This window comes from Salvelinus namaycush, chromosome 12, assembly GCF_016432855.1.
Source record: "Salvelinus namaycush isolate Seneca chromosome 12, SaNama_1.0, whole genome shotgun sequence".
Taxonomy (NCBI): domain Eukaryota; kingdom Metazoa; phylum Chordata; class Actinopteri; order Salmoniformes; family Salmonidae; genus Salvelinus; species Salvelinus namaycush.
The window spans coordinates 25,621,883-25,641,491 of record NC_052318.1 but is presented as its reverse complement, the minus strand read 5'-3'; the positions used below and the strand labels follow the sequence as shown (position 1 = coordinate 25,641,491).

At 43.3% G+C, this 19,609-nt stretch overlaps 3 protein-coding genes across 5 annotated transcripts in view; 2 read left to right on the top strand and 1 right to left on the bottom strand.

Annotated features, from left to right (window-relative positions):
* The window catches only part of LOC120057041 (F-BAR and double SH3 domains protein 2-like), a 58,526-nt gene extending 54,646 nt beyond the window's left edge, over nucleotides 1–3,880 (top strand). For all 3 annotated transcript variants that reach the window (XM_039005414.1, XM_039005413.1, XM_039005415.1), the window contains 4 exons: nucleotides 732–979; nucleotides 1,233–1,437; nucleotides 1,828–1,898; nucleotides 2,064–3,880. In XM_039005414.1, coding sequence (XP_038861342.1) covers nucleotides 732–979; nucleotides 1,233–1,437; nucleotides 1,828–1,898; nucleotides 2,064–2,150 — 611 coding nt within the window. In that variant the 3' untranslated portion in view covers nucleotides 2,151–3,880. The remainder of the gene's footprint in view (nucleotides 1–731; nucleotides 980–1,232; nucleotides 1,438–1,827; nucleotides 1,899–2,063) is intronic.
* Nucleotides 1–19,609, bottom strand: part of LOC120057042 (arginine--tRNA ligase, cytoplasmic-like) — a 211,084-nt gene that overhangs the window by 115,232 nt on the left and 76,243 nt on the right.
* Nucleotides 10,516–18,991, top strand: LOC120056698 (40S ribosomal protein S3). Its single transcript, XM_039004903.1, has 7 exons — nucleotides 10,516–10,545; nucleotides 12,048–12,178; nucleotides 12,714–12,807; nucleotides 13,096–13,190; nucleotides 15,270–15,457; nucleotides 17,048–17,285; nucleotides 18,759–18,991. The coding sequence occupies exons 1-6, from the start codon at nucleotides 10,516–10,518 to the stop codon at nucleotides 17,245–17,247; spliced, it is 738 nt and encodes a 245-aa protein (XP_038860831.1). The 3' UTR covers nucleotides 17,248–17,285; nucleotides 18,759–18,991.

Genomic DNA, 19,609 nt, shown 5'->3' with positions numbered 1-19,609 from the left:
CACAAGGTGAGATCTTGCATGGAGCCCCAGACCGAGGGTGATTGACCGTCATCTTGAACTTCTTCCATTTTCTAATAATTGCGCCAACAGTTGTTGCCTTCTCACCAAGCTGCTTGCCTATTGTCCTGTAGCCCATCCCAGCCTTGTGCAGGTCTACAATTTTATCCCTGATGTCCTTACACAGCTCTCTGGTCTTGGCCATTGTGGAGAGGTTGGAGTCTGTTTGAGTGTGTGGACAGGTGTCTTTTATACAGGTAACGAGTTCAAACAGGTGCAGTTAATACAGGTAATGAGTGGAGAACAGGAGGGCTTCTTAAAGAAAAACTAACAGGTCTGTGAGAGCCGGAATTCTTACTGGTTGGTAGGTGATCAAATACTTATGTCATGCAATAAAATGCTAATTAATTACTTAAAAATCATACAATGTGATTTTCTGGATTTTTGTTTTAGATTCCGTCTCTCACAGTTGAAGTGTACCTATGATAAAAATTACAGACCTCTACATCCTTTGTAAGTAGGAAACCCTGCAAAATCGGCAGTGTATCAAATACTTGTTCTCCCCACTGTACATATGTAAGGCAATGTCATTGAGATCATTCAGATGCGTTGGGACCATTTTTAATTTTCCATTTCTTTCCATTTTGATCTCTTCCTCTGTGCTCTTACTCTTCCCCCTTCCGCTTTTCACCGTGGCTCTCTCCCACTCTCCCTCCCCCTTCTCTCTGCCTCAGTGTGCTTTGCCAAGGCCCTGTACGACTATGCGGGCCAGACAGACGAGGAGCTCTCGTTCCCTGAGGGCGCCATCATCCGCGTGCTGAGCCGTGAAACCCACGAGGACGATGGCTTCTGGGAGGGCGAGTTTAACGGCGCCGTTGGCGTCTTCCCCGCCGTGCTGGTGGAGGACCTGCTGGCGGAGGGTGGCTCCAGTGCAGACGTCGAGAATGGTGACAGCCTGGGAGAGGCCAGCAGCAGCACGCCGGTACACACACATATGCAGCCACCCGTGGCGCTATTTACACACGTGAATGGACACTTTTAAACCGGTTTAAACTTTATCCTGTAAAAGATACTTTCCATGGAGATTTTCTGTTGAGAATGATTTTTAAAAATCCAGGACCAGGCTTGATCTTGGTGCAGGAAACCGGCCTTTAGACGACACACATCCTCATCCAAATAATAGTAATCAGTATATTACTGTTTTATTTAATTCTGTGGTCGACGTTGTCTTTCAGGTGTCACCCTCTCCTCTTTCTGAGCGCTCCCCACGGAGCCCCTTTCAGCTGGGCCCGTTCCACAGCAGCCCCCTCCAGACCCCCACTATGCCCTCGCCCCAGTCCAGCCCCTCCAGTGCCAGCGCCTCCCCCATACCTCGCCCACCCTCCTACATCAACGGTCACCATAGGCCACCGCCTGCACCACTCAAAAGCCCCTTGCAGAGTAAGAACCACTCCTCAAAGGCTGACTATTTATTATTTGGCATTCGAAATGTTATCGCATTGAACATAATTCATTGCCTGGTCCCAAATCTGTTTTGTGCTGAATTATAGTCTGTGGCATGACAACAAACGTAGGATTTGGCAAGACGGCAAAACCAGATCTGGGACCAGGCTACGTTATTTATCATATTAAATGCATGCAAAATAGACCATGTATAAAAGTAGAGACATAGACAAGTAATAAACAGCATGGATTTTTTAAATCCTCATTCTGAGATGCATATCTGGGTTGTGTTTATTAGAGCACAATGTCACGATCCTGTAGTGCTTTCTAGTGGTTTCTAATCCAAGACGTGATGCTGATGATTCTGTCTGCCCTCCTCACCCTCAGGTCCTTCCCAGAGCTCCACCCAGCCCCCCAGGCACCCAGCAGATCGTGGTGCGGGAGGCACCATTCGACCTGTAAGTTACCACATTAACACACACACACTTCTGTCAACTAATGAAAACCATCATAAATACTGTATGGATACTGACCCTTGTCCTGTTTGATAAGACACACTTGTTGTATTTTGTTGAGGCTCCACTTGGAGCTCAAAGGAATAACTAGTTATATGTTGTGGACAGGTCCGCGCTGCTCCACCACCCCCCAAGCCGCAGCAGCCTCGCGGCCAGGTGAAGAGAAGGGAGGAGGTGGAGATCACTCTGGTGTAATGGCGCCGCCCTGGTGGCGGTGGCTGCTGCCCACAACCACACCAGGTCAGAACGGACCTGGTGGATCCAGGTGCCCCGACTGACTGACGCCCCTCTTCCAGGGAGGGACAACAGGCTCCAGAGCCCCTAAACCAGCCTATCCAGCCAAGGGGTATCCCCACTCCCCACTGGAGAGGCTCCATGAGATGAGATGAGGCCTGAGATTTGGCTCGTCTCTGTCCACACAGTCCAAAGCCAGTAGGGCTGAAATGGTGTGTGGTGCGGAGAACCCAAACAATTGTGCCTTTCTGACACGGTTTCCAACCCTACATTCCTCTTTCTATCCTCTCTCGTTCTTTATTATTTTTCTGTTACCCATCGTTTTCCTTGGTCTATCTCTCATTTTCTCCCTCCTGTATTTGTGCTGTATCTCTCACAATGTTTTCTCTCTCTCTCTCTACCTCCCTCTTTTTCTCTCTTTCTCACTCACCTTCATAACTGGGCATTGAGCTATAAGGGGGTATTTTCAAGCAAGATATCACCATTAGATTACTATGCATCAAAGTTATGCTAATTTCGTGGGAGGATTGTACATCTGTCACAAAGTTTTAAACAGCTAAAGTCCAAGTCAGATCTGTTTGGTTCTTGGTGGGTTGTGTTTTTGTTGTCAACACATTTCATGGAAATTCACAATACGGCAGAGGCTGGTACCTTTCCTGTACCTGAAATACCAACGTCTTCAAAAAAAAGTGTTCTTAACATTTTATAAACAAGGGAAAAGTGGCAATTTTGGAGGGATGTAACTGATATAGATTGAAATTGCCCCATTGAGAGCAAAATCTGGATCACACTATGTGAAACCATAACAAAACTGCCCCTGAAACTGTTGATTATTCCTACTCTATAACAAATGTCAAATTTCTTTGTACAATTTCTTTGTATTAAAAGGTGGGACATTTCAAAACAGCCGGGGGCAATCTGTAGTGTGGCTATGAAAACTATCTTTGTGCTGTTTTCTGTTGAAAAAACAAAGATCTAGCTATTTTGTCATCAATACTAATCCAGGCTTAAACTAGCCAATAATAATGGTCGCTGGTGAGAATAATTCTTCAGTCAGGAATGCAGATGGGTCATAGTTCAGGACGGAATGCATCGCAAGGTGATTTGCTGTCGTGGGGAGCGTCATTGGTACTGTGATGTGACCCTGGGTCGGACTTGCCTTCAAGTTCAGGGAGGAGAATCACCTTAGTTCCTAGCTACCTACAGGAAATGTGAACTGACTAAATTACTGAAGCACTTTTTTTGTTATTCTTTTGTTAATGCCCTTTTCAGTATTGCTGGTTGGTCTCTTGTGAATGCTGCATTGTTTCTCCTTTAATTGTTTTTGCTCCAACTATATTGATATCAGTATTGTTCTACTTGGTTTTTTAGAAGGCATTTGACTTATTTAGTCTAAAATAGCCATTGTAGTGTCTTGTGTTGGAGGTATGCTTTTTCATATAATGTATGTAATATTAGTTTACAGAGAGCTTGGGAGATATCTGTGCAGCAATTTTATGAGGATAAAAACATATGGAAACTTATTGATAAATGTTTAGTTGTTGATCAGAGAAATGGGTATCTGTCAGCCATGTTTACTGTGTTTTCTTTGATCTCCTAAAGATCTGAATGTCAAACTTATTTTTGAAGTTTACATTTACCCTGTTTTATTGAACGATTACATGTTGTGAAATACACACTTTCCCACAATTGTTAAGTTTATTTAGTTAATTCTGTTTCTGATTTATTTTCAGATACAGTAGAAACAAGTGACCCGCTACGAATGTTTCCCAAACTCAGTCCTGGGGACCCCAAGGTATGCACGTTTAGTTTTTTGCCCTAACAGTACACAACTGATTCAAATAATCATAGCTTGATGATGAGGCAGCCCATTATTTGAATAAGCTGTGTAGTGCTAGTGCAAAAAACAAAACCTGCACACCTTGGGGTCCTCAGGACCAAGTTTGGAGAACGCTACGCTACTCTGATGTAGTCTACAGCAACAGTAGAGAATCAAAATAATTTCATTGGATATATAAAAAATAAAATTAGCTGAATAAAATTAGCTGAAATCTGGTATTTGTTCTGTTTTATTCAACATTTCACAAAGGATTTAAACTAGGGCAGTAGGCCTACAGGAAGCATATTTAATTGCTTTTTTTTATTTTTTATTAATTCACCTTTATTTAAACAGGTAGGCCAGTTGAGAACAAGTTCTCATTTACAACTGCGACCTGGCCAAGATAAAGCAAAGCAGTGCGACACAAACAACAGAGTTACACATGGGATAAACAAACGTACAGTCAATAACACAATACAAAAGTCTATATACAGTGTGTGCAAATGTAGTAAGATTAGGGAGGTAAGGCAATAAATAGGCCATAGTGGCGAAATAATTAACATTTTGCAATTAAACACTGGAGTGATAGATGTGCAGAAGATGAATGCGCAATTAGAGATACTGGGGTGCAAAGGAGTAAAAAAATATATAACATGGTGATGAGGTAGTTGGGTGGGCTATTTACAGATGGGCTATGTACAGGTGCAATGATCTGTAAGCTGCTCTGACAGCTGATGCTTAAAGTTAGTGAGGGAGATATGAGTCTCCAGCTTCAGTGATTTTTGCAATTCGTTCCAGTCATTGGCAGCAGAGAACTGGAAGGAAAGGCGGCTAAAGTGGGAGTTGGCTTTGGGGGTGACCAGTGAAATATACCTGCCGGAGCGTGTGCTACAGGTGGGTGCTGCTATGGTGAGCTGAGAAGGCGGCGCTTTACCTAGCAAAGACTTATAGATGACCAGGAGCCAGTGGGTCTGGAGACGAATATGAAGCGAGGGCCAGCCAGCGAGCGCATACAGGTCGCAGTGGTGGGTAGTATATGGGGCTTTGATGACAAAACGGATGGCACTGTGATAGACTGCATCCAATTTGTTGAGTAGAGTGTTGGAGGCTATTTTGTAAATGACATTGCCGAAGTCAAGGATCGGTAGGATATTCAGTTTTACGAGGGTATGTTTGACAGCATGAGTGAAGGAGGATATGTTGCGAAATAGGAAGCTGATTCTAGATTTAATTTTGGATTAGAGATGCTTAATGTGAGTCTCGAGTGTTTACAGTCTAACCAGACACCTAGGTATTTGTAGTTGTCCACATATTCTAGGTCAGAACCGTCCAGAGTAGTGATGCTAGACGGGCAGGCAGGTGCGGGCAGCGATCGGTTGAAGAGCATGCATTTAGTTTTACATGCATTTAAGAGCAGTTGGAGGCCACGGGAGGAGAGTTGTATGGCATTGAAGCTAATCTGGAGGTTTGTTAAGTGTCCAAAGAAGGGCCAGAATTATACAGAATGGTGTCGTCTGTGTAGAGGTGGATCAGAGAATCACCAGCAGCAAGAGCGACATCATTGATATATACAGAGAAAAGAGTCGGCCCGAGAAATGAACCCTGTGGCACCCCCATAGAGACTGCCAGAGGTCCGGACAACAGGCCCTCCGATTTGACACACTGAACTCTATCTAGTAGTTGGTGAACCGAGGAAGGCATTTGAGAAACCAAGGCTGAGTCTGCCGATAAGAATGCGGTGATTGACAGAGTCGAAAGCCTTGGCCAGGTCGATGAATACGGCTGCAGAGTATTATATTTTATCGATGGCGGTTATGATATCGTTTAGGACCTTGAGCGTGGCTGAGGTGCACCCATGACCAGCTCGGAAACCAGATTACATAGCGGAGAAGGTACGGTGGGATGGTCGGTGATCTGTTAACTTGGCTTTCGAAGATCTTGGAATGGCAGGGTAGGATAGATATACAGTTGAAGTCGGAAGTTTACATACACTTTAGCCAAATGCATATAAACTCAGTTTTTCACAATTCCTGACATGTTATCCTAGTAAACATTCCTTGCATTAGGTCAGTTAGGATGACCACTTTATTTTAAGAATGTGAAATGTCAGAATAATAGTAGAGGGAATTATTTATTTAATCTTTTATTTCTTTCATCACATTTCCAGTGGGTCAGAAGTTTACATACACAATTAGTATTTGGTAGCATTGCCTTTAAATTGTTTATCATGGGTCAAATGTTTCAGGTAGCCTTCCACAAGCTTCCCACAATAAGTTGAGTGAATTTTGGCCCATTCCTCCTGCCAGAGCTGGTGTAACAGTCAGGTTTGTAGGCCTCCTTGCTTGCACATGCTTTTTCAGTTCTGCCTACAAATGTTCTACAGGATTGAGGTCAGGGCTTTGTGATGGCCACTCCAATACCTTGACTTTGTTGTCCTTAAGCCATTTTTCCACAACTTTGGAAGTCTGCTTGGGGTCATTGTCCATTTGGAAGACCCATTTGCGACCAAGCGTTAACTTCCTGACACTATCTATTTTGTGAAGTGCACCAGTCCCCCCTGCAGCAAAGCACCCCCACAAAATGATGCTGCCACCCCCATGCTTCACGGTTGGGATGGTGTTCTTCGGCTTGCAAGCCTCCCCCTTTTTCCTCCAAAGATAACGGTCATTATGGCCAAACAGTTCTATTTTTGTTTCATCAGACCATCAGGACATTTCTCCAAAAAGTATGATCTTTGTTCCCATGTGCAGTTGCAAACTGTAGTCTGGCTCTTTTATGGCGGTTTTGGAGCAGTGGCTTCTACCTTGCTGAGCGGCCTTTCAGGTTATGTCGATGTAGGACTCGTTTTACTGTGGACATAGATACTTTTGTACCTGTTTCCTCTAGCATCCTCACAATGTCCTTTGCTGATTTTCTAGGATTGATTTGCACTTTTCGCACCAAAGTATGTTCATCTCTAGGAGACAGAACGCGTCTCCTTCCTGAGCGGTATGATGGCAGCGTGGTCCCATGGTGTTTATACTTGCGTACTATTGTTGGTACAGATGAACGTGGTACCTTCAGGCATTTGGAAATTGCTCCCAAGGATGAAACAGACTTGTGGAGGTCAACAATTTTTGTTCTGAGGTCTAGGCTGATTTCTTTTGATTTTCCCTTGATGTCAAGCAAAGAGGCACTGAGTTTAAAGATAGGCCTTGAAATACATCCACAGATACACCTCCAATTGACAAAAAAGATCTCAATTAGCCTATCAGAAGCTTCTAAAGCCATGACATCATTTTCTGGAACTTTCCAAGCTGTTTAAAGGCACAGTCAACTTAGTGTATGTAAACTTCTGACCCACTGGAATTGTGATACAGTGAAGTATAAGTGAAATAACCTGTCTGTTAAAAATTGTTGGAAAAATGACTTGTGTCATGCACAAAGTAGATGTCCTAAACGACTTGCCAAAACTATAGTCTAACAAGAAATTTGTGGAGTGGTTGAAACACTAGTTTTAATGACTCCAACCTAAGTCAAATCAAATGTATTTATATAGCCCTTACATCAGCTGATATATCAAAGTGCTGTACAGAAACCCAGCCTAAAACCCCAAACAGCAAGCAATGCAGGTGTAGAAGCACGGTGGCTAGGAAAAACTCCCTAGGAAGAAACCTAGAGAAGAACCAGGCTATGAGGGGTGGCCAGTCCTCTTCTGGCTGTGCCGGGTGGAGATTATAGCAGAACATGGCCAAGATGTTCAAATGTTCATAAATGACCAGCATGGTCAAATAATAATAATCACAGTAGTTGTCGAGGGAGAAACAAGTCAGCACCTCAGGAGTAAATGTCAGTTGGCTTTTCATAGCCGATCATTAAGAGTATCTCTACCGCTCCTGCTGTCTCTAGAGAGTTGAAAACAGCAGGTCTGGGACGGGTAGCACGTCCGGTGAACAGGTCAGGGTTCCATAGCCGCAGGCAGAACAGTTTAAACTGGAGCAGCAGCACGGACAGGTGGACTGGGGACAGCAAGGAGTCATCATGCCGGGTAGTCCTGAGGCATGGTCCTAGGGCTCAGGTCCTCCGAGAGAGAGAATTAGAGAGAGCATACTTAAATTCACACAGGACACCAGATAAGACAGGAGAAGTACTCCAGATATAACAGACTGACCCTAAGTGTATGTAAACTTCCGACTTCAACTGTAGGTCTGTAATAGTTTGGGTCTAGAGTTTCTCCCCCTTTGAAGAGGGTTATGACCGCGGCAGCTTTCCAATCTTTGGGGATCTCAGACAATACGAAAGAGAGGTTGAACAGGCTAGTAATAGGGGTTGCAACAATTGCGGCGGATAATTTTAGAAAGAGAGGATCCAGATTGTCTAGCCCAGCTGATTTGTAGGGGTCCAGATTTTGCAGCTCTTTCAGAACATCAGCTATCTGGATTTGGGTGAAGGAGAAATGGAGAGGCTTGGGCAAGTTGCTGTGGGGGGTGCAGAGCTGTTGACCGGGGTAGGGATAGCCAGATGGAAAACATGGCCAGCCGTAGAAAAATGCTTATTGAAATTCTCGATTATCGGAGATTTATCGGTGGTGACAGTGTTTCCTAGCCTCAGTGCAGTGGGCAGCTGGGAGGAGGTGCTCTTATTCTCCATGGACTTTACAGTGTCCCAGAACTTTTTGGCGTTTGTGCTACAGGATGCACATTTCTGTTAGAAAAAGCTATCCTTTGCTTTCCTAACTGCCTGTTTATATTGGTTCCTAACTTCCCCGAAAAGTTGCATATCGCAGGGGCTATTCGATGCTAATGCAGTACGCCACAGGATGTTTTTGTGCTGGTCAAGGGCAGTCAAGTCTGGAGTGAACCAAGGGCTATATCTGTTCTTAGTTCTACATTTTTTGAATGGGGCATGCTTATTTAAGATGGTGAGGAAAGCACTTTTAAAGAATAACCAGGCATCCTCTACTGACGGGATGAGGTCAATATCCTTCCAGGATACCCGGGCCAGGTCGATTAGAAAGGCTTGCTCACTGAAGTGTTTTAGGGAGCGTTTGACAGTGATGAGGGGTGGTCGTTTGACCGCGGACCCATTATGCACGCAGGCAATGAGGCAGTGATCGCTGAGATCCTGGTTGAAGACAGCAGAGGTGTATTTAGAGGGCAGGTTGGTCAGGATGATATCTATGAGGGTGCCTGTGTTTACGGATTTAGGCTTGTACCTGGTAGGTTCCATGATAATTTGTGTGAGTTTGAGGGCATCTAGCTTAGATTGTAGGACGGCCGGGGTGTTAAGCATATTCCAGTTAAGGTCGCCAAACAGTACAAACTCTGAAGATAAATGGGGGCCGATTAATTCACATATGGTGTCCAGGGCTGAGGGGGGTCTAAAACAAGCGGCAACAGTGACAGACATTTCTGGAAAGGTGGATTTTTAAAAGTAGAAGCTCAAACTGTTTGGGCATGATAGCATGACAGAACTCTGCAGGCTGTCTCTGCAGTAGATTGTATATCCACCCCCTTTGGCAGTTCTATCTTGGTGGAAAATGTAGTTGGGGATGGAATTTCTGAATTTTTGGTGGCCTTCCTAAGCCAGGATTCAAACACCGCTAGGACATCAGGTTTGGCGGAGTGTGCTAAACCAGTGGGGAAAAAACTTAGGGAGGAGGCTTCTGATGTTAACATGCATGAAACCAAGGCTTTTACGGTTACAGAAGTCAACAAATGATCGCGCCTGAGGAATAGGAGTAGAACTGGGGGCTACAGGGCCTGGGTTAACCTCTACATCACCAGAGGAACAGAGGAGGAGTAGGATAAGGGTACGGCTAAAGGATATATGAACTGGTCGTCTAGTGCGTTGGGGACAGAGAATAAAAGGAGCAGATTTCTGGGCATGGTAGAATAGATTTAAGGCATAATGTACAGACAAGGGTATGGTAGAATGTGAGTACAGTGTAAGTAAACCTATGCGTTGGGTGACGATGAGAGAGGTTTCATCTCTGGAGGCATCAGTTAACCTAGGTGAGGTCTCCGCGCATGTATGTGGGGTGGGAAGAAAGAGCATTTTGAGTGGGACTGAGGGCTCTACAGTGAAATAAAAAAAACCTAGCCAAGACATCAGTAGAGAAGGCATATTGACATTAGAGAGAGGCATAAAGAAATCACAGGTGTTGATCAGGAGAGCTAAGACAACAATGGGTAAATGGCGATGAATGGGCAGGGGTACATACAGGACCTGAATTCGAGGCTGGGGCCGTCATGCAAGCAAAATCAGGTACCATGTTATTGAAACAGTCCAGGGGGCATCAGCTGTGTAGCCGTATATATATATATATAAAACTCACCCCATATATATATATAATAAAACCACACACACACACATATCTCAGAGGGAAATAAAATGGTCAGACCTGTATTGAGATTTTGTATGTATTAATATTCTACCTAATCATGGCTAGCCGACCAGGGGAAAACGTTTGCATATTAGCAATACCGGGAAACAGATCAGTCTTTCCGGTTAACGACACATCCCAAGATGGCGGTGCAAATTTCCAAGAAGAGGAAGGTTTGTGCCGATTTATCTTTAGTTTTACAGTTTTGAGTTCACCTAAATAGAAACCATTCTTATAGTTAGGCAGTGAATTTCTGCGGCACATGTCACGTGATTAGACTTTAAGATATTCTGTAGCTTTGAAGCCATTGCCGGTAGCTAGTTATTTAGCATGCTAGCCAGCACGCGCACATGATCCCATGCCGAAGCGTGCCGAAATATATTCATAATTGACTAGTGTAGCTAACTAGAAAGCCTAACTACTTTGCTAACCCAACGTTACCTTTTATACGCGCAGCCTCGATTTCACGCAATCCGCGCCTTGATGGGTATTATCCTGGCCATGCATGTTTCTTATACAATATTTTCAGTTTTACATAAAACATCAAAATGTCACCGTGAGGCTAAAGACTAGGTGCCTTCGAAAAACAATTAACGTTAGTTAAACCAGTTAATGTACATGTTACACCGTATAGAGGGGGGTTCAAGTTTTTTATAATATTATTGGCATGTTACATGTAAGTTATACTTCAATCTTTACTTTTGTTAGACATGTTAGTGTAACAATGGTTAGTCTACAGATTTTAGTAACGTAAACTCTCCCCATTCCGTACAAATGTGCGCAACCGCAACATTCAAACGAGGCTACAAAGAAAACTAATGGGACTATGTTGACTTCAAAATCGGGGGTGTGAACTAAATTTCTATTCAAGCGTTGATCGACATGGTAATGGCTCTATAGTATTGGAGAAAAGTTGAAAAATACGGACCCTCCGTTACATCTTGGCGTGTCATGTCGTAACGTACAGCACGCATAAAGCAACTATTTCTGTCTTACAATCTCTCTCCACCAGGTGTAGCACTTCTCTCATCTTTAAAAACAAGAAATGGACAGTGACGAGGGTAAGGGGGATACCTAGTCATTTTTTGCATCATTGCATGCATCATCATTTTCAAAGCCGCTGTTTACTTCTAAGATCACTTCAGCACCGCCCTAAAAACCCGATTCAAATTCGACACAAACCTTCAAATAGGTATGTAATGACACATTATATAAACTCTTTATGGTGTTTTATTTACATTTTAGAGGCGATAAGGTGATAAGTTGGACAGATCGAGTGAAAAAAAGCAATTTTCCCACACGACATCTCTCCTTCTCACTATCATGCATTAGTTTCGCTTCCCCACCCGCCATTTTTAAAAAGACCCGACGGGGCTCATTGCCTGCTTGAATTATGCAGAAACGGGCAGTGTTTAGGTCATGTAATTGATTCTGTTGGAAAGGGGAGAAATTGTGCTTTACGATGGTATTGACATTACAGTTGATCTGGAAGTATTACGTTTCTGGGGCGCTAAAATAAGGGCAATTGTACGGACCAAGGCGATGTACGAGTTTACGTTAGCCAGGTTGCCGTCTGTCAAACCAAGTCCTTGTTAATATGGCTTTTCTAAGTTCCCTGCTGTTCCCACGCTCTCCGCCTGTCCTCATGTTTTTACAGTTTGTCTCGTATTTTTAGTTTGTCGCTGATGGTATCTTCAAAGCCGAACTGAACGAGTTCCTCACAAGAGAGCTGGCTGAGGATGGCTACTCGGGTGTGGAGGTTCGTGTCACCCCAACTAGAACTGAAATCATCATCTTGGCTACCAGGTGAGAGCAAAAACCCAGACACGAAAACCACAGAGGACTAGTGATGGCCATCTACTCAAGACTGACCACTTGATTTATTATATCTTGAAAGCACGTTCCGCTCAAATCAAAGTTTGTTGGATATTTTGAACCTCAAAAGTAGTCTTGTCAAGATTAATCCATGTTATTGGTTGTGCATGACCAGCAATATGCCTCAACTCAAAATTAATAGAAGAGTTTAACACAACAAATCTGGAAATTACATGATGCTAATCTGTTCCCTTCATTTTGGATTGTGGCATATAGCTGTATTCAGTGACCGTTATTTTTTTAAACAATGGATTGCTGTTTGCGGTGAATGTTCCCAATATTTTCAATGCATTTTCTGCAACAGCTGGGTAATGTTGACTTTTCTCAATGTATAACCACTTATGAGGTCTGAATATCTGACAAACCCTGTTTTTTTAGGAAATTGTTTCTGGTCACTACTGTTGAGAGTGAGTCGGTGAGTTGAATCATACTGATGAGGCGCTAACAGACCACGTTCTTTCTCCAGGACACAGAACGTGCTTGGTGAGAAGGGGCGTCGTATACGTGAGCTGACTGCAGTGGTCCAGAAGAGGTTTGGCTTCCCCGAGGGCAGTGTTGAGGTAAATTACATTTCAAATCATACCAGATGTAGGAAAGGGCCGACTGCAGGATAATTTAGTGACGCTTGCGCAGTGTTCTTTCCCCCCTGCATACAGCAACCTGTTTGAGGGTGGTGAGTGACTATAAAGTTTATATTTGCTTGTTCCTTGTCAAATACTACCAGCAATTCTACCATTGTTGTCTCATTGTCCCCAAAACATCCTTGTGGGGGGGGGGTTCTGTACTATGACAGGTTTGCACCATACTGTGTGAGTGTTACTTTCCATCTCTGTTTCTCTTGCCATCAGTTGTATGCTGAGAAGGTTGCCACTCGTGGTCTTTGCGCCATTGCCCAGGCAGAGTCTCTGCGCTACAAGCTTCTCGGGGGTCTCGCTGTCCGCAGGTTAGGATCTTTGACCTGTTTTTTTTTTTTTTTTTCGCTACCTAGGTATAGTACTTGATTCATTATTGTTTGATTGCTAATATGGAATACAAGTACTCTGAATTTAGAAATGCAACTACACTGCTCAAAAAAATAAAGGGAACACTTAAACAACACAATGTAACTCCAAGTCAATCACACTTCTGTGAAATCAAACTGTCCACTTAGGAAGCAACACTGATTGACAATCAATTTCACATGCTGTTGTGCAAATGGAATAGACAACAGGTGGAAATTATAGGCAATTAGCAAGACACCCCCAATAAAGGAGTGTTTCTGCAGTTGGTGACCACAGACCACTTCTCAGTTCCTATGCTTCCTGGCTGATGTTTTGGTCACTTTTGAATGCTGGCGGTGCTTTCACTCTAGTGGTAGCATGAGACGGAGTCTACAACCCACACAAGTGGCTCAGGTAGTGCAGCTCATCCAGGATGGCACATCAATGCGAGCTGTGGCAAGAAGGTTTGCTGTGTCTGTCAGCGTAGTGTCCAGAGCATGGAGGCGCTACCAGGAGACAGGCCAGTACATCAGGAGACGTGGAGGAGGCCGTAGGAGGGCAACAACCCAGCAGCAGGACCGCTACCTCCGCCTTTGTGCAAGGAGGAGCACTGCCAGAGCCCTGCAAAATGACCTCCAGCAGGCCACAAATGTGCATGTGTCTGCTCAAACGGTCAGAAACAGACTCCATGAGGGTGGTATGAGGGCCCGACGTCCACAGGTGGGGGTTGTGCTTACAGCCCAACACCGTGCAGGACGTTTGGCATTTGCCAGAGAACACCAAGATTGGCAAATTCGCCACTGGCGCCCTGTGCTCTTCACAGATGAAAGCAGGTTCACACTGAGCACGTGCCAGAGTCTGGAGACGCCGTGGAGAACGTTCTGCTGCCTGCAACATCCTCCAGCATGACCGGTTTGGCGGTGGGTCAGTCATGGTGTGGGGTGGCATTTCTTTGTGGGCCCGCACAGCCCTCCATGTGCTCGCCAGAGGTAGCCTGACTGCCATTAGGTACCGAGATGAGATCCTCAGACCCCTTGTGAGACCATATGCTGGTGCGGTTGGCCCTGGGTTCCTCCTAATGCAAGACAATGCTAGACCTCATGTGGCTGGAGTGTGTCAGCAGTTCCAGCAAGAGGAAGGCATTGATGCTATGGACTGGCCCGCCCGTTCCCCAGACCTGAATCCAATTGAGCACATCTGGGACATCATGTCTCGCTCCATCCACCAACGCCACGTTGCACCACAGACTGTCCAGGAGTTGGCGGATGCTTTAGTCCAGGTCTGGGAGGAGATCCTTCAGGAGACCATCCGCCACCTCATCAGGAGCATGCCCAGGCGTTGTAGGGAGGTCATACAGGCACGTGGAGGCCACACACACTACTGAGCCTCATTTTGACTTGTTTTAAGGACATTACATCAAAGTTGGATCAGCCTGTAGTGTGGTTTTCCACTTTAATTTTGAGTGTGACTCCAAATCCAGACCTCCATGGGTTGATAAATTTGATTTCCATTGATCATTTTTGTGTGATTTTGTTGTCAGCACATTCAACTATGTAAAGAAAAAAGTATTTAATAAGAATATTTCATTCATTCAGATCTAGGATGTGTTATTTTAGTGTTCCCTTTATTTTTTTGAGCAGTGTATATAGCATGTTAAATGTATATGCACTGACATTTCAAACTTCAAGATGTTTGTGGAGTATGTTAAGTGCAGTGGAAATGGTAAGCTTAGTTTTCAGTTGTGTATTAGAACAACCTTTCATTGGAACAACTGACAGCGTACTGTAAACTCTTTGCCTTCAGCCACAATTGACCTTTACAGCGCTAACGAATAATTATCATGAATAAGCAAATGAAAAGATAGTGAAGTGATGCAGTATTACACCTATTGTGAATTCCTTAGTTGGAACTGGAAGATCTTATTGTTAAAGTCAATATTTTACACTTCTAAATGGTGGGATGAATAGTGTTTAGGAGCAAAGTTGAAGACACTGGACTTGTAAGATATGTCATTTCTAATTCTGCTCGTTTTTGTATTGCAGGGCCTGCTATGGTGTCCTACGGTTCATCATGGAGAGCGGGTCCAAGGGTTGTGAGGTGGTGGTCTCTGGAAAGCTCAGGGGCCAGAGGGCCAAGTCCATGAAGTTCGTGGATGGCCTCATGATCCACAGTGGAGACCCCGTTAACTACTACGTCGACACCGCTGTCCGCCACGTGCTCCTCCGTCAAGGTGAGTTCACCCAGGGGTTTTATGCTTGATTCACACTATACAGTGCCTTCAGAAAGTATTTATACCCCTTGACATATCTCATTTTGTTATAGCCTGATTTCAAAATTGATTTAAAAAAAATTCTATTCACTTATCTACACATACAGTACCCCATAATGAAAGTTAAAACATGTTTTTAGACACTTTTGCAAATGTATTGAAAATTAAGTACATAAATATCTCATTTACGTAAGTATTCACACCCCTGAGTCAACACTTCGTAGAAGCACCTTTTGCAGCGATTGCAGATGTGAGTCTTTCTGGGTAAGTCTAAGAGCTGTACACGGCTGGATTGTGCAACATTTAGCCATTTATTATTTTCAAGATTTATCAAATTAGTTTTTGGTTATTGCTAGATAACCGTTTCGTCGTAGATTTGGGTCAAACTGTAACTCGGCCATTTAGGAACTCCAGTATAGATATGGCCTTGTTTTAGGTTATTGTCCTGCTGAAAGGTGAATTCATCTCGCAGTGTCTGGTGAAAAGCACACTGAACCAGGTGTTCCTCTAGGATTTTGCCTGTGCTTAGGTCCATTCAGTCCTTAGATTTCCAACATACCCATAACATGATGCAGCCACCACTATGCTTGAAAATATGGAGAGTGGTACTCAATGTATTGGATTTGCCCCAAAAATAACACTAATGCTCAAAGGGATCTTAAATATTTGTTTTTGTTTGTTTTTTTAGCCATCTTCCAATATGTGCCCTTTGCAAGGCATTGGAAAATCTCCCTGGTCTTTGTTTGAATTGTGTTTGAAATTCACTGAGGAACGTTACAGATAATTGTATGTGTGGTGTACAGAGATGCAATAGTCACTCAAATGTGGTTAAACACTATTGTCACAGAGTGAGTACCTGAAACTTATTGTGACTTTTTTTCAATTTAGGCTTGCCATAAAAGGGGTATGATACTGAACACAATTCAGCTTTTAAATTTTAATTAATTTGTAAAAGTTTCTGAACATAATTCCACTTTAACATTATGGGGTATTGTGCGTAGGCCGGTGAAACAATCTCAATTGAATCCATTTTAAATTCAGGCTGTGTAACAAAATGTGGACAAATCAAGGGATGTGAATCGTTTCTGAAGGCACTATAGGCCCAAGCTGTCTTCACTGGCCTCTTTACTCATCCACCATGTTTACTAGAACTGTGCTGTAATGGACAATGTGGCTATATCCCACTGATCTCTTATTCATCCCAAAGTGTGCACTTGTTCACTTCCTTTCACTGATTTCAAAGGAAATGGTTGGTATAAGAAATATGGTTGAAATTCCCAATAGCCCATGCCTCCATCATTCCAATGTTTTTAGATTTGTGGGAAGTAGTGAATGAGTGTACACTTCAGGACAAAGGCGATATTACAGGAAAGCACGGTGAGAAAAAATGATCCAAGCTAGCTCTGTGGTTCGGGTCTGCCCTATGGTGTGAATCAAGCATTAGAGATGGGCCAGACCATGACCAAGAGGACGTGTTATGCTACAGGACCAAAATAATAAGTGATGAAATGGTGATGTACTTGGGGTGCACTCTGTTCTGCCTATCCAAAGGTGTGCTGGGGATTAAGGTGAAGATCATGCTGCCCTGGGATCCCAGCGGTAAGATTGGCCCCAAGAAGCCTCTCCCTGACCACGTGAGCATCGTGGAGCCCAAAGATGAGCAGGTCCCCTCAACGCCCATCTCTGAGCAGAAGGGAGCCAAGCCGGAGGCCGCTATCGTCGCACCTGCCACACCCGTCCCAACAGCATAACCATGAGGGACCCCAAGCCAACATCTCACATTTTCAATGTAAGACAGGTTTTGTGAAGTGTTAAAGGCAGGATAAGTTACGGTGCTGATTTGACTTTCCCCTGCACACAGAAACTCTGTTTCCTACTATCCCGGTCTACATCACACTGCTGGCAGGGACGCTTGGCATCGTAACACACGTCACCCATTGACATACTAATATATACATTCTGTTAAAATTGAAATCTGCGATTGCTACATCAATTTTTTTTTATCATGTACACCCATTGGGGTTGTCCCTGACCAAAAAAATACTAGTTATCTTGGTTGACCGAGAGTAGTATGTTCTTTCGACCCTCTCCTGCTGCTATGCTCCTGAAGTTCCTGGTAATAGGCTACACCAGGCGTCAGCAAACTTTTCCATCTGGAGTGCCAATTTATCTTACCATTTCTACTGATCTGCATCTTTGGATCTGTCATTGTCATGTGGTTACTCTAAATTCTATCAAAATTATCTAAATCTTAAAGTAACTATTGTCATTGCCAGCTATAAAAATAACCTACATAAAGCTGACAAAAACATTGCAGCCTGCAGGGAGAAGAAAAAAATCTAAGAAATCACATTGGCTACACGTGGCTGTCTGCAACGAACTTTAAACATTGTATCAACTGTCTGGCCCTAAGCTAGCGCTAGCCAACTTACATTGTGTAAAATATTCGGGACTCTTGTTTCCTGCGCCAGTGAGCTCGGGAGGCTTTGTGTGAGGGATAAGAAGTAATCAATTATTTTATGACATTTCCAGTGGATCAGAGCATTACACTTTAACCTTTCATGTCGAGTGGTTATCGAAAGGGAGAGAGATGGAATTACTTGTCAAATAAATTGAGGAACTATTGTCATTCTCAGTGGATTCTAAAAAATCAAACTTTACTTGCTGTTTTGAGGAAAAAAAATTGGGAGGAGAAACTCTGCAGCTGGTGAGTTAAGACAATCAGAAATACTATCAAAACGGGCCCAAATGGGCAGACATTTGAGCACAGGCCAAGTAGCCTGAACCTACTTATATATGCATAATTTGGGGTCTTGTACCATAAAATTTTTTGCTTGATCAACAGCCTATCGACCAGACAATAGCCCTCATCCATATGTCTGAATTTGAGGGTGGTTGCATTTCTCCTGCCCATCCCTCAGCTGTCTACCGAAACAATGGTGGGGTAACGCTTCGTTTGAACTGCAGAATGTCTTTTTAAAGAGTCTAAGGGTTTAAAGCAAGAGTAGGAAACTAGATTCAGGAGTGATTTTGTCAGGTGGCTGGAACAATTAATAATTTGTACACTGCACATTGACCACAATTAAGCCCAATAAGAGATTGTATTTAAACAATTTCATACCTTGATTACATCTGTGTATTTGTGACAATTTAGCCCTTTTTTTCCATTTTTTTCATTTCACAACTTTCGGGGGCCAGCCTGTTACTGACCCTTAGTTTAAAGGTGGCGAAATGTCAATGCTGTTCCTTTGTTTTTTTACAGGTCATCATGAGTCGAGGAAATTCTCCAAATACCTTTGAGTGTTTGTCGAGAAACAAATAAAATATTTATATGTTTTGTCTTAGTAATTATTGACCAAATTCCCTTACTATTAATGTTTTGAGTTTTTGCCTTTAAAATCCTTTCGACGTAACTTCTATTACCTTGATATCCACCTCAAATGTTACAAGTAGCCCAGTGCCCTGAACTTAAGTCCCTGGTACTCAACTCTGCACCTTAGACTGCTGCCCTATGTACATAGTCATTGAACACTCACTGGTCACTTTAATGTTTACATACTATTTTATCTATTTCATGTGTATATACTGTATTCCAGTCAAGGCTCATCCTATTAAACTACTGCAGCACACCTTTTCTATTCATACGGTCCATTATGTCTAGACACCATCATACAAATACAGTAAATTCAGAAAGGGTTAATTTTGTTGGGTTACAGCCTTCTAAAAGGGATTCAATACAAAAATCTTAGTCTACACACAATACCCCATAATGAAGAGGGGAAAAAACATTTTATGCAAATATATTAAACAGATACCTTATTTACATAAATATTCAGACCCTTCGCTATGAGACTTAACTGAGCTCAGGTGCATCCTGTTTTGATTGTCGTTGATGTTTTTTCAACTTGTTTGGAGTCCACCTGTGGTAAATTCCATTGATTGGACATGATTTGGAAAGGCAAAAACCAAGCCATGAGGTCGAAGGAATTGTCCATAGAGCTCAGAAACGGGATTGTGTCAAGGGTACCAGAACATTTCTGCAGAATTGAAGGTCCCCAAGAACACTGATCTCCATCATTTAATGTAAGAAGTTTGGAACCACCTAGACTTCCT